At 41.3% G+C, this 12925-nt stretch overlaps 1 protein-coding gene across 1 annotated transcript in view; it reads left to right on the top strand.

Annotated features, from left to right (window-relative positions):
* The window catches only part of atrnl1b (attractin-like 1b), a 52030-nt gene extending 40965 nt beyond the window's left edge, over positions 1-11065 (top strand). The window contains exons 27-29 of the mRNA XM_084002047.1: positions 3370-3477; positions 8677-8791; positions 8947-11065. Coding sequence (XP_083858173.1) covers positions 3370-3477; positions 8677-8791; positions 8947-9071 — 348 coding nt within the window. The 3' untranslated portion in view covers positions 9072-11065. The remainder of the gene's footprint in view (positions 1-3369; positions 3478-8676; positions 8792-8946) is intronic.
* Positions 11066-12925: the final 1860 nt, after the last annotated feature.

The raw sequence follows: 12925 nt of genomic DNA on the forward strand, positions 1-12925 counted from the left end.
TCCACATTTTGGCAAATTCCACAATATGTGAATGTTGTGTTTACAAACCACATTCTTTTCAAAATCACTGCAGTCAACAACCCATTTTGACGACTAAGTTTGCTATATGGTCGCATTTATAAAAGTGAAAGCAATGCATTATGGGCCTCCCGTGTCCCTCTGGTGTGGTCTTGCGTTTTTGCTCGTCCCTTGAAGAGCTCAATCAGCATAATCGATTGCTGTAATAAGATCATCCCTTTCTTAAGCCCCAGGTCACCTTGATTGTCCCTTGTTCAGTTTAAAGTTTACACTCTAATAGTTTCCTCTAAAGTTACAGATGATTGAGCGTATCTGTGATTAGGAGTTCAATTAGGGATCTATCTTACCCGTGGAAGCTCAGTTACAGAATTATAAAAAAAAAAAAGGCAAGGTAACATCTAATGAATATTTTATATTCAAACGAAACCTTATTACTTATCTTATTCCCGCAATAATACATATTATTCATATTTTTCTAATGAGTTCTTGGTCCTCCAGCCTACACAAAACCACTCAACCACACCAGTATTGTATCACCGTGGTATGCAGTGGCAGGGAAATCTTCATTTAGTGAAGTCCATTAATCCCAGAGTGTGTGAGCGTGTGGATTGTGAAAGCATTTGTTTAACATTATTTTACATTTTATTGTGTTTTTATATTATTTGATCTTTAAAAAGGACAAAACCACCTGCTTAGGCAGGAATACGCTTCAGAGGTGGGATGACACCGCCACGTTTATAGAATCCTACGGAGGGAACGAAGTGCAGATAATTCATGCATTCTTTTGTCATTAATTTAGCATTCATTTCTAGAATCTCTAGTTTTGACGACTGGGAATACAATTCCCACCCAGCACATGTTTGGATGCCTACGCCCGACCATGCCTCCGCTCTCCCCTTATGCTCTGTTGCTTTAAATGAATTCTCCGACATGATAAATAACATTACTGCTATCTGACATTTAGGATGAATGTTGTTGGATTTGAAGCACTTGTGTTGGAGACCATAATAAGCTGTGAGCTGTTTTCTTGTTTTGCAACAACCCCGCCAGGCCCTCCATCCTGGTTTTTATCTTTTTCGAAAAGGGCAAAATTTCTCATTTTGCCCTGCAGCGGTCCAGCAGCTCAAATCTATCGCTTTTTGATGTTTAATAGTAGAGATGTACAGCAATCTAAAACAGGCCCTCATCTTTAAAGTTTAAAAATCTGAGCTACAAAAAACGAAAAATCAATCAGGTGATCAATCTCAATTTCATATGGCTGTTGTTGTTTTGTTTTTTCTTCTTCTTCTCAGCCTTACCTCCCTTAGGGAATGTTTTGGGAGCGATTCAACAAAACGGTTCTTACATAGAAATGAGCTCAACTTTGCTCTCACTCTTCACTCCCCATCAGTGAGTTTGTACAAGAACTCTGTAAAGAAATGGTCATCTAATATGCGTTTCCATTTTGCATCTACGTTTAACCTCCAATCAACATTTTTTAATGTTTTTTTAATACATAAAAAAGTCAATAGACCGCAGCTATAACACTGTCAAAATATTAATTATCACGCTTGAATATTCAGGAAAAAAAGAGAATTAAATGCGTTACATTGTTGCCATTTCACGTGTGCCAGACAGGCCAGGGTGTGTTTTATTTAAAAGGTTTATTAAATCTCAGCTTTATTCGAGAACATGCTGTTTTGAACTGCCTGTGCAAGAACGAGTAATGACTCACTGTTTGTTCTCGGATATGTTATAAAGGTTTTTTAATTCACTACCACCTTTATCATCAATTTAAATGTTTTCCTGTGTACACCCTCAACAGACTTATAACAATTTGAAAGAATGAAAACAGTGCAGACATACTCTTTTCCTCAACCTAATTCAAAGCGTCAGAATATTTTTTTCCACTTGTTCGCTTGTACAATGCTATCAACCTCTCCAGACCTCATCTGAATTTTGGCAATTAATAGGCAGACTAATGGATACTTAATTAAATTCAGACCGAGTGAGGGTGTGGGGTCTAGACACAAGAATATCAGGGTTCATTACTGCACCAAGGACAAAATCCCATTCAGGATGGAGACCACCAGAAAACTCCACCGTCTCATCTGGTTGACCCAAACAGGCATATGATTGTATTTGAAGGATAATGTGCGATAATTGGAAAGTGCTTAAAGTGTCTAGTGTACTTGAACAATTATGTTCTTCTTTTGAAGAGTTACTTCTCATTTCTTTACTTTCTATTATTGTACTTTATATTATTAATACTTTTTTTTAACAAAGTTGTTTGCATGTTTGGCCACATGAGGAGTTTATTTAGTGAAGTTCAGGAAGGTGCAAAGGAAGGGCAGGTCACGGGGCCGATCACCACCACCGCTTAATGTGCTTCGTAATCTGAAGTACAATTAGATCCTAATGCAGCACACTTAAGCTCATCACAAATCCAATATCAATCAGTGATGTCCTTGGTGCTAAAATGGTAGCCTGTTTAGATATTGATCAGACACTGCGTTGCTGATGAAAGTATGGCGTTAGTTGTTCTACAATATTGATTAGTGGGGAAGAAAAGAGGCTATTTTCTGTTCGGTCTACGCAACAGAAATATTGTGTTTCTTAGGCTGCAACCTTTACGTGGCAGACTATATGGATAAGAAACTAAAATTAAAATGATATTGCAGGTTACTTGATCACATCAATGCAGATAGATAATTTGAGAGTTTCATATTAATGTTTTTTTATTCTTAGTATGTGAAGTTAGGATGGTTTATAGTGCTGTTGTATTATTGTAGTTTACAGCATTTACCTTTTGTTTGTCAATGGACTGGACGATGTAGTTCAAATTAAAATTATTTTTGTATTTAATGACAGTATTACACAATATGAAAGATCAGACACCTGAAAGTTGGGGATAGTTTAACTTTTACTCTCTGGTTGCAATTTCAAACCGAAAGTTAAACTGTCCTCAACTTCCTGTAAATTCTTCATTATTATTGAATGAAGTTAAATTAAATTGTCTTCGACACTTCATTAGAAATGCAATATGTTTGAGGGGGTTTTAGATTTTGTTCATCAAATACTTAATTCTGCTTAACGGGGGCCTGATGTCCACATTCGTGGACACTTACAAAAACTACATGTCAAAAGATGATGCTTAGTTTTTATACTTATCATATCACTTATCACTTACATATCAGGTCCCAATGAGCACAAATTGCAAAGAGAAATTAAAAATGCATACCAACAAAGAGGTCTTAGGAAGTTAAGCCAGTAACCCTCTTCTCTCACTCCTTTCACATCGACCTGTTGTTGGATCAGACTACTGTATGTTCTATGTTTAGCTCATCTGTTTTTTTGTGTTTGATTTTACAGCAACTGATGAGAGAGCGTCAGCAGATGGCCAGTCGTCCGTTTGCCTCCGTTGCGCTTGCAATGGATACCAGAGGAGAAGAAACAGAACTGTTGCAGCCCGTGGTTGACGTGAGTCCAGTTGATTTACTTCCACACACACACACACACACACACACACACACACACACACACACACACACACACATTATTACCACATATGCCGATACAATATATGCAATAAAAGGTGATTATTGATTATTCCTCATCCCAAATTCCACCATAACGTGTTTTCCCCTAAAACGAACTGAAGTCCTGACAAACACCAAAAAGTTTGCCCGTGTAATCCCATCTTGTCATCTGTCCCTCGACTACAATCAACTTAGATTTGTAAGTGCTCCTCCCGACACACATACAATAGTTTTGTAGTGCCACATAATTGGACGTTATTGCGATGTACTCGACCGACTCATACCCTCCGCTCGCAGCGTGTCGGGGCCTTTTATCCACTTCCCCACATCGATAAGAAATCTGTGATGGCCCTTTCTCCCCTCCTTTATTTCTTTCTGAATTGCGTTCTGCAATCAGGGCTGCAGACTTGCTGACATTTTCCAATCGATAATATAAATCTTTAATGCGAAGTGATGTCACGATGCCAATTTTTTAAAAAGATTTATATGGATTTTTCCCGAGCCCAAAAAGGGAAAAATAATTTCATGGTTGTTTTTATCCTCTTGCAACGAAAAGGTGGTCATCACTTTTGAAAAGCATCAGTGAATTGGAAAGGGATCGCTCTGATATTAAAACGGTGACGTCTGGGTGACTTGTGGAACTTTTAATCTCGCTCGTTTGTCTGGTGCTGCTTTCCTTTGTCCGTTTGTCCTCCTTGGTGGTTTTTCTGGGAACATGATGCGCGGTGGTTTTGCACCCAAATATTTATGGATTTGTCATTACACCCTGCAGTCCCACATGCTCTTTGTGAATCCAAAATGTTCTGTCAGCCTCTGAATAGCACGTCTGGCGCTAAGCACACAGTCTAGGGCTGTGTGACACATGGGATTAAAGCATAGCTTAGAGCAATACAGGGGCCCTACATCCTCAAATTGACATCGAAGGACCAACAGTGTTTCCTCAGCCGGAGCCACCTCTGTGTCACCTGCCTCTGAGAGAAGTAGAATCACTGTGGCAACCAGGAAAGAGGCACTACATCAGCTGTTAATGTATGATGCTGAGTGGTACTCACAGTGCATTATTGCGTTGTGAAGGGCAATGTAAAGAGCAAAAGAGGAGAAAAACAATGCTTCTTAGCTCTCTGGGTGCACCGTTTGATTCGTGCTTCTCAAGCAGCGAGGTACAGTCTGAATCAAAGTGGTTTCAGAGACCGCTGCTTTTGCCTCGACATAAGTGGAATGTTAATTTCATACTTTTCAGCAGGACATGTGTGTCAACGTGTTATTTAATCATTTATTCCTTTAGTGCTCCTCCCATTTCTGCACAAAAAACAAATACAGTGTTGCTATAGAGCACATTAAGGCTGAGACTTTGGATCCACTGGAGAATATTTAGCTGTAAACAATATCCCAAGCTGTTTTGGAAATGATAACTGGATAAAACGACCTCCCGTCTTCTGTTTCCTGACCCTTTCAAGATGCAGAATGAACCCTCAAACGCTCGACTTTCCATCTCAGTGAGATGTCCCCGCAGCTTTTCAGGAAGTTCCTCTAAAAGTTTGGCTCCGGAAAACGCACAGAGAAACCTGATTTACATGCCGGTGTCCTACATTTAACATGCTGAGTGCTTTTCAGTCATTGCCTAAATGTCTTTTACGCATCTCATGGACAGCCTTAATGGTAAATCCAGCATACATCTAAATCACCAAGCAGCTCTTAATTAAGTGTTGCTCGGTTAGTCATTTACACGCCAAATTTTCCAGTGGCTGAAATGGTCTCCGATGACATTAAACGACGCGTGACGCCAGCATTACTGTAGGCAAGGTGCTAATTCTGGACGTGCAGTAGCCACATAGAACATGCATATCTGTGTGCTTTCTGAAAGGTCATAAAGCATAACTTTGCAGCCAAGCGAAAAAACAAAAACTTTCATTTATCTGTGGACAACGTGCGTTTTTCAGAGGTCATGCAGTGGCTGCAGAAATAGCGGTAGTTTGCTTGCTATAATATATTATTGTCACATTCGGCCGTAGCAAATATGTGCAAGTGTTTTGCACTCCTCCAGCAAGAAAAATGTTATTCATATGTGGGAATGCATGTGTTGGACCGCATGCGACTCCCATGGCATGCCTTGGCTCCCGCTGAAGGTGAACCGTACGAAAACTGGGCCTAATTCTCTTTTATAAATGTTGATTGGTCGGCATCTGGCACCACTTAGCTATTGTTGATGTCAGAGAGGACACTGATGTCACGCTTGTATCACTGCTCTCCTATTTGTTTCACCAGCTCTGCTTATACATGAAACTCACACTTGTTCAGCGACTTAGTGCAGACAATCTGTAGATAGTGTTCACAGCCATACAGGCACACGACGGTCTTATTTGGGCGGCTGAGGTTTGCCTGAATGTTTCTATTTCAGGGACAAAGATTTTAGAATATCAATATCAATAGCGACACAGAGGAGCTGCAGCACCAAAACGACCCATCGCACCCGTTTGAACGACCTTATTCTCTGATTGGGCTGGCAGCGCTGATCTCGCTGCATTAATTATTACCAGCTCTCTGTCGCTGAGACCCTCCAGCTGGTCCGAGAGGAAAAATGCAACAGCCTCTGTGCCCTGTTTTTTTTTTGGTGGGTTTAAACCCCCTAGAGATGGCCATTGCTTTTAGCAAGCAAGATGTCAGCAGCCAAACGGGGTCCAAGCACACAGATGTCACAGATGTTTCTATTCACCGCGGCCGGCTTTCGACATATGGAGTCGCTAACGGACAGCTAGCATGATGGATGACACCTGTCAGCAGGGAAGAGGAGAGCACGTGCAGACACATACATTGTGTGTGTGCATGTTTATGTGCTGGGATGATTGTGAATGAGCATAATACAGCTTGATTAATGCATGGTACTTGATAAAAAGGCAACCCATATGATTGAAATGGAGTGAAATTATTTATTAGTGGTCTTACGTTTCCTCCGCATTTTATGAATATGTCTGTAATCCTAGATGATAAAATCATTACGGAGAAAATGAGACAGGCGGTGCCGTTATTGCTGCCTTTCACACAAATAAAAATGTTTTATTTGTGCTCTAATGGCAAAAAGAATCACATAATTGGTGCGATGGTACTCACGTAGTTGAGTGTAATTCATCCTCTGGAGACCATGAATGTTTGTATGAAAATGTCATCTCAAGCTGAATGTCAATTAGTTTCAAAGCAAAGTACAGACTATATTTCAAAGTGGCAGTCCTTAATATTTTCATTTAATTGTCTTTTAAGTGACGATCTATCAAAGAGTGAGTAAATCAAATGCTGATTGATCATGTGACCCACTAATGGAAGTGCTTGTACTTGCTGCTTTGCCCAGAAATAAGATCTCAGTGTCTGTGGCGACATTCCCACGCAAAATTCAAAATTAGTGAGGCTTTTTCCGTCAATCAGCAGCGGTTGGTCGGCCCAGGTGGATCATTGTAATCGGAAATCGGTAACTTCCAACTGCTGAGTCAGGCTCCCTCTAGTCTACAGTGTTGTACCAGGTACATTTCATTACTGCTGACTCACAATGGAGGATCAACAGCCAGAGAAAGAAGACCAACTTCCAGTCCCAAGAAAAAGAAATTAAAAACTAATGGAAGTGAAGAAGGAAAGTCATCAAGAAGAAAAGTGAAGGAGGAAAAACGACAGACCTCCTTTCAGTGTGGAGCATTTGAAGGCATCACGCAGATGAGAGACAGTGACACTGTTCTGTGAGGAAGATGAGGTCCCAGAGGCTCACCTGCAGTTCCATCTACCGCCAAAGAGGCCGCTAGAAGCAACGCATCTCAAATCTTATGGACTGCCACTTTAATTAACCATCGATAACGGGTAGATGTTTGAAATCGGGCCTTGCAGTGCGTTATATGTCCTGAGTAAGAACCGTGTAGCTATGGGCCTTCTTAGAACCGTTTAACGACTGATTAACACTTCGACCGCGTGTCACATTTAATGCGCTTTCCTTTTGTACTTTGGTTCACCTTTGTCCCGCCATCCATTCTCCTCATCTCTCTGTCCCTCCGCATTAGTTCCGGCTGATTAGTAATACAGGCAAATGGAAAATAAGCCAAGCCAATGTTGACAGCATTCATAACCTCAGCAAATTATTCAAAGGTTTCTCTCCTGATGAAGGACAAATCCAGTAGAATCAACGTTCAGCGGGCTCCCTCGGTTGATCTTTTGAGAAGTTTTCGAGATGTTTGACATTTATTTGGTATTATTGTAATCATCTGTGTGTGCTGTGAAGTGATCATTCATACTGTTTGTATTATGAGGCCTTTTTAACACATTCAGTATCCCCGAGTAACTAAGAATTGTGAGTTATGGCATTTGCCTAGAGAATTACACCGAATGCTTCATCGTAAACAAGATTGCACTTGCACGGACTCCAAATCTGCATGTAACTTTTGACTGTATCATTAATGTTAAACATGCTGTAAGCATATCAAAGCTTTTAGAGTCGGTGCTAATCCAAAATATACAAATTAGCCTCCATGTTTTGTTTTTTTGCCGCTGTTTGCACAGTGTGAATACACAACAGATTCCAGTGGATCATGTCAGTTCAAATGAGTGCATCCCACTCCCGATTCTCGCACGTTTTCCTGCTTGTGCATCCCTGTTTGTCTACCATTTTGCCTCCGCCGGCTCCCTCTCATCTCCATTTTAAATTCAGCCAGACAGACAAACAGAAAAGTAAATTCCATTCAGACGTGTCATTATTCCCCAATTTCTATCCCCTCATCCAGAACATGCTGTGAAACCCCTGACATTCATTATCAGGGTGACATGTTTTTCACACTTGAGACGAGCAGTTTTTCGCCATTAAGCGAGTGGGTAGGTCATTGCTGCAACACACGGACCGTCTGACAGGCACACACACACACACACACGGTTGTTGTTGTGTGACCAATCAAACCATTTGTCTCCGGAGGAGAGTGTCTCACATCTTAAATGCAGCGACTCCAGCTGCTAATATCAGCCGCTGTTGGTCTGCTGGGCCTCAACTATCGGGAGTTTCTAAGTGTGAGTTTCTGTTGGGTTGGTTAAGAGGTTATTGGTGTTGTCTATGCAGGATAAAGGATACAGATGATTTTTACTGTAAAATCCATCTTTGCTGCATCTCTTTTCTCAGGGTGCGCCTAAACCCGTTGCCATGGAGCCGTGTTCGGGAGGGAAAGCCGCCGTGTTGACCGTCCTCATGCGTCTGCCTTCTGGGCTGTCGGACTTACCTCCACCAGGACAGTCAGGTAAAACACACAGCACTCAGCAAGCAGGGCCACTGTTAAAAATATACCATCACAACCTGCCATAATAACAGTTTTTTTTTTTACTGAACAATGTAATTTATGGAAATTGCCTTTTCCACCACCCTCACATTTTCTTGCTCTTTCCCTCTTTTTAGGACTCATCGTTGCCAGCGCGCTGATAGACATTTCCCAGCAGAAGCCGACAGATTTTAAGGACAAGTCCCAGGGCTTAAAGAGCCGGAAAGCCCTTCCTCCAGCACACCAAGGCACCTGTGTCTGAGCCCGTCAATCCATTTAGGTCCCTTTTTGTACCATCTGAGGTCATATTGTTCCCAGTTGGAGGCCTTTCCAGAGACAAGACACAGTCGCACGTAGAAGATTACATTTGGCTGCTACCACTCAAGTTTTCACTGAAACTTGCCGAGTCCACAAGAGCACAACCCTGCTTACCTTTCCTGTCCCACCCTTTGTTCCAATCTGCTTCAATCAACCTCTGGTCTCATGAATCCTTCTTCAATCTCTGGAATAACCTTTCCTACACCCGCTGGGCCCAAATTGCTTCTCTTCGGCTTGGACAGTCAACTTGTTGTCTTTGCTGAGAGGGAATCTGCCTGATCGGTGACGTCAGGATCGATGAGGAGGATCTGCGACCTGTTGACCCCTCAATCGTGACTATTTTATGACCTCATCGTCCATTTACTCAGCATGAGGGAATTAGGTGATATCCAAGTTTGACTGATTTCCCTCACACTGTGTTGGAAATGCAAGAGATGGTTAAAAAAAAAATGGCTGGTCGATATCCAGCACACGCTGCCTATTGGGTTTTTGTGTTTTTCTTTTTGCTTGCCAACAAGTGGTATTCTATGGTGCTAAAGCATTTAGTTCTTATGCGAAGCCTTTGCTGTACGGACTGAAATCATTCTGCCTTTTCGCGGGGGAGGGGGGAGCTATGCGCTAGGACTCGCTCTAACACCCCCCTGACCACATAGTGTTTTGACAACTAGAGTATTTTGCCAATTACCGTTTAATGATCTGTTTTTCGCATTTGCTGTACATATGTATCAACCACCAAGCTGAAGCTAAAGTCTGTATTTACTGTGGAATACGTATACAAATGCTGACTGCAATGGCGAGCAGTGGCATGTGGGTGAAGACTGCAAAACCGGAGGAGCCACGAACAAACTCATCGATCAAAAGCATGAAACAACCCCCCCCTGAGAACTTCAGAACATTTAGATGCATTTTATTAGCATAAGTGTCATTTCTTACATAAAATCAAGTCATTTTTCATCCAGTGCGCCTGCTATTAAAGAAGTTACGTCGTGCAGAGAAACGTTGGAGTCCTGGTTAATTCTCTACCGTAGTTTGCAATGTGTCATTTTGCTGTGCAACTTGGACATTTCGGTTTTTTGAACTCTCCCTCGGATGGACGTGTGGGCAGACGCCGCTTCGGAGAAAGATGTCTGCTTAATAAAAAAAGAGACCAGGGACATCATGCTCCTCTGGCTGTTTACCAGTTTGTTTTGTAAGTTTTTTTTTTTTAAGAGCCCTCTGACACTACGACTTTATTCCCATCTTTGAGTAAAAGGAGTTACATTACCTTTTGTATAATGCCTTGGCTTTCCATGGTAGGAGGGGGCATGTTGATCTGCAGAATTTTCAAAGCTGTCGACCATTTTTAGCCCCAACCTCCACCCTGAACTGTACAGTGTCTTGTTGGAAACAAATGTGAGTCCTTGTCACTCTTTTCTCTTGAGATTTCATGTGTTCGTCAGGTTTTTATGACAGAATGGCAAGAGATTATCATTTATTTTAAGGCCTCGTCACCTGTTACTATTATATCTATGATAAATTGTAAGTCTTTTGCTACACTTGTGAAAAGAGCATTTCTGTTAATATTTTTTGTTTTTGTTTTGATATTTAACAGATTCCTGTGTAATAGCATTTAACGTGATTTTATCGTTAAAGAAACTGACCTTAAAGCGGTTGTTTTAACGTCGACTCGTTGCATCTTTAAGGACTGTATGGGCATTGTCTTGCTTTGTGTTGCAAAGTGGTCGTTATGATGCATTTCATAAGGATAGTATGCCAGCTTATGTGTTTTTATTTTGTGTTTTTAGAGTTATCCTATAACAGTGTCATTACACAGGAATCAGGGTCTCGCTGTACCGTGAAAAAAAAAAAGATGATAAACTGCATATCAATAATCTTCAGTGTATTTTAAAGATGGACAACATGCCAGAAAATTAAAAAGAAAAAAACAGACCTGAGAAATGCTGGTGGAGTTGTGAGTCTTTTCATACAGAACTCAAAGAACACGCCTCGTTTGCCTCTTTTAAAGATCGGCCTGATATTAGGATCCTTCAATGTGCCAACACCTTCCAGAGTGCTGCGGTCACATCGGTGTTGTGCATTAACGAGGATGTAAAGAAAATGGGATGCAGCCTGCCAAAGAGCTACTCTGGATAATCCTCACTTGCACTCTTTAGCTGCAGGGGCTCTTGGAGCTGCCATCGTACCCTAAAGGAGTGTGGGTATATTATAATGATGTGGATGGCAATAAACCTGAGAAAATAAGCCCATTTAGTGCTACTATATTCAGTAGTATGAAGGGCACATGCACTGTGTGTCCTTTAATGACAATTATCTAAGCATATTGCAGATTTTATGTCACCAAAATGCATTGCTTTAACTCTTAAGCATGCATTTTCAAACGAGGGTTTTTTCCACCTTCATTTCAAAAAAGAATGGAGCAGCCCTGTGTGCACATCCGGCATGTAAAAGGGAGCTGACAGGCATTCTCCGGGCTTCTCTGAGCTTTGCGATCTTACGTCTGCCAGTCCTACTTGTGTTGTGCTGTGTGACTCCCGCGAAGCCTCCCCTGCTGTTTTAGCGATGCTGACAATAGACTTGTCTTCAAAATAGGTACATTAGTGCCGTTTGGGTTTTTTGTTTTTTTTGCCATTTGTGCAGCACCCAGCGTTGTCACACGTTGAATAATGATGAATAAAAGAAACGCTTTACAAACAAATCTGATAGCAACAACGGTGCAGAAGGGATTGCACTGACAAAGACATGGATCCCAAACTATAACTGTATGTAAACGATGCAATATCTTAAGAACATGGCTGAGGATTTTACCAGGTATACAGTAAATATTAAAACCTGTGTATTGCATACTTTATTATGTATGTTTAAATACATATATACACGCTTACTGAGCAAGTCCTTGTAAATACGAGCACGTTTTTGTACACTGCTAATGGTTGTGCGTGAACACCAGGCGAACTAATTGGCCCCGTGTCTAAAAAAGATCCAGGAACACTAAAATCGGAGGGCTTTTGACCAAACAGCCATTGAAAGGTTGGAGTGTCTGTTATTTTTCAAAATGCCAGTTGAGTGAACAGAGGTCATTGCTAAGTACTGGAGAGGGATGTGCTGGAAATATTCAGTGACTGATCCTGAGTCACTGTTGGCAAACACGATGTCCGGTCTGGACCCACCCTGATGGTCCCCTTCGCTCACGAACGAATAACAGTAATTACTCGAGCTCATCGTTTAAAGCTGAAATCGAAATTTCTTATTGCTGACTTTTTAAACTTCATCCCTCAAGTGAGCACTTAAAAAAATAAAATGCAGTTGCTCCACCGAAACACTCATACAAACCCTCTTGGGTCATCTTTGCTTTTCTCTTCTGGTGACAAAGTCAAATCACTGTGCATCAATGTCAATGTGTGTCCCCTCCTTCTTATAAATAGGACCTAATTCAGTTTCCTCTCTTGTTGCCCTGGCTGATGACATTACAAAATGTTCCTGAGAACAGATTGGATGAGCAGGGGAGACCTTGACCGTGTCTTTTTTTTTTTTACGTAAGTTGTCCCAATGCGCTTAATTCCACCACCAGATGGCACTACATAAAGTTTGGATTGCCTCAGGGAGAAAACATGTCAAGTTAAAGCCACTCAAGTTCACTGATTCAGTTAAGATGGAAGAGTATGGATTTTTATCCCTCTTTGTCTTGGTTTGTCTCCAGTATTACCAAGACGTGGTGATTAATCTGTCACTTCCAGCAGTATAATTCATGGGGGTATGTCAGAATACAGATCTGCCAAACCATCCAATAATAATCTCGCT

Source organism: Eutrigla gurnardus (genome assembly GCF_963514095.1).
Source record: "Eutrigla gurnardus genome assembly, chromosome: 22".
In the NCBI taxonomy this organism is placed as follows: Eukaryota; Metazoa; Chordata; class Actinopteri; order Perciformes; family Triglidae; genus Eutrigla; species Eutrigla gurnardus.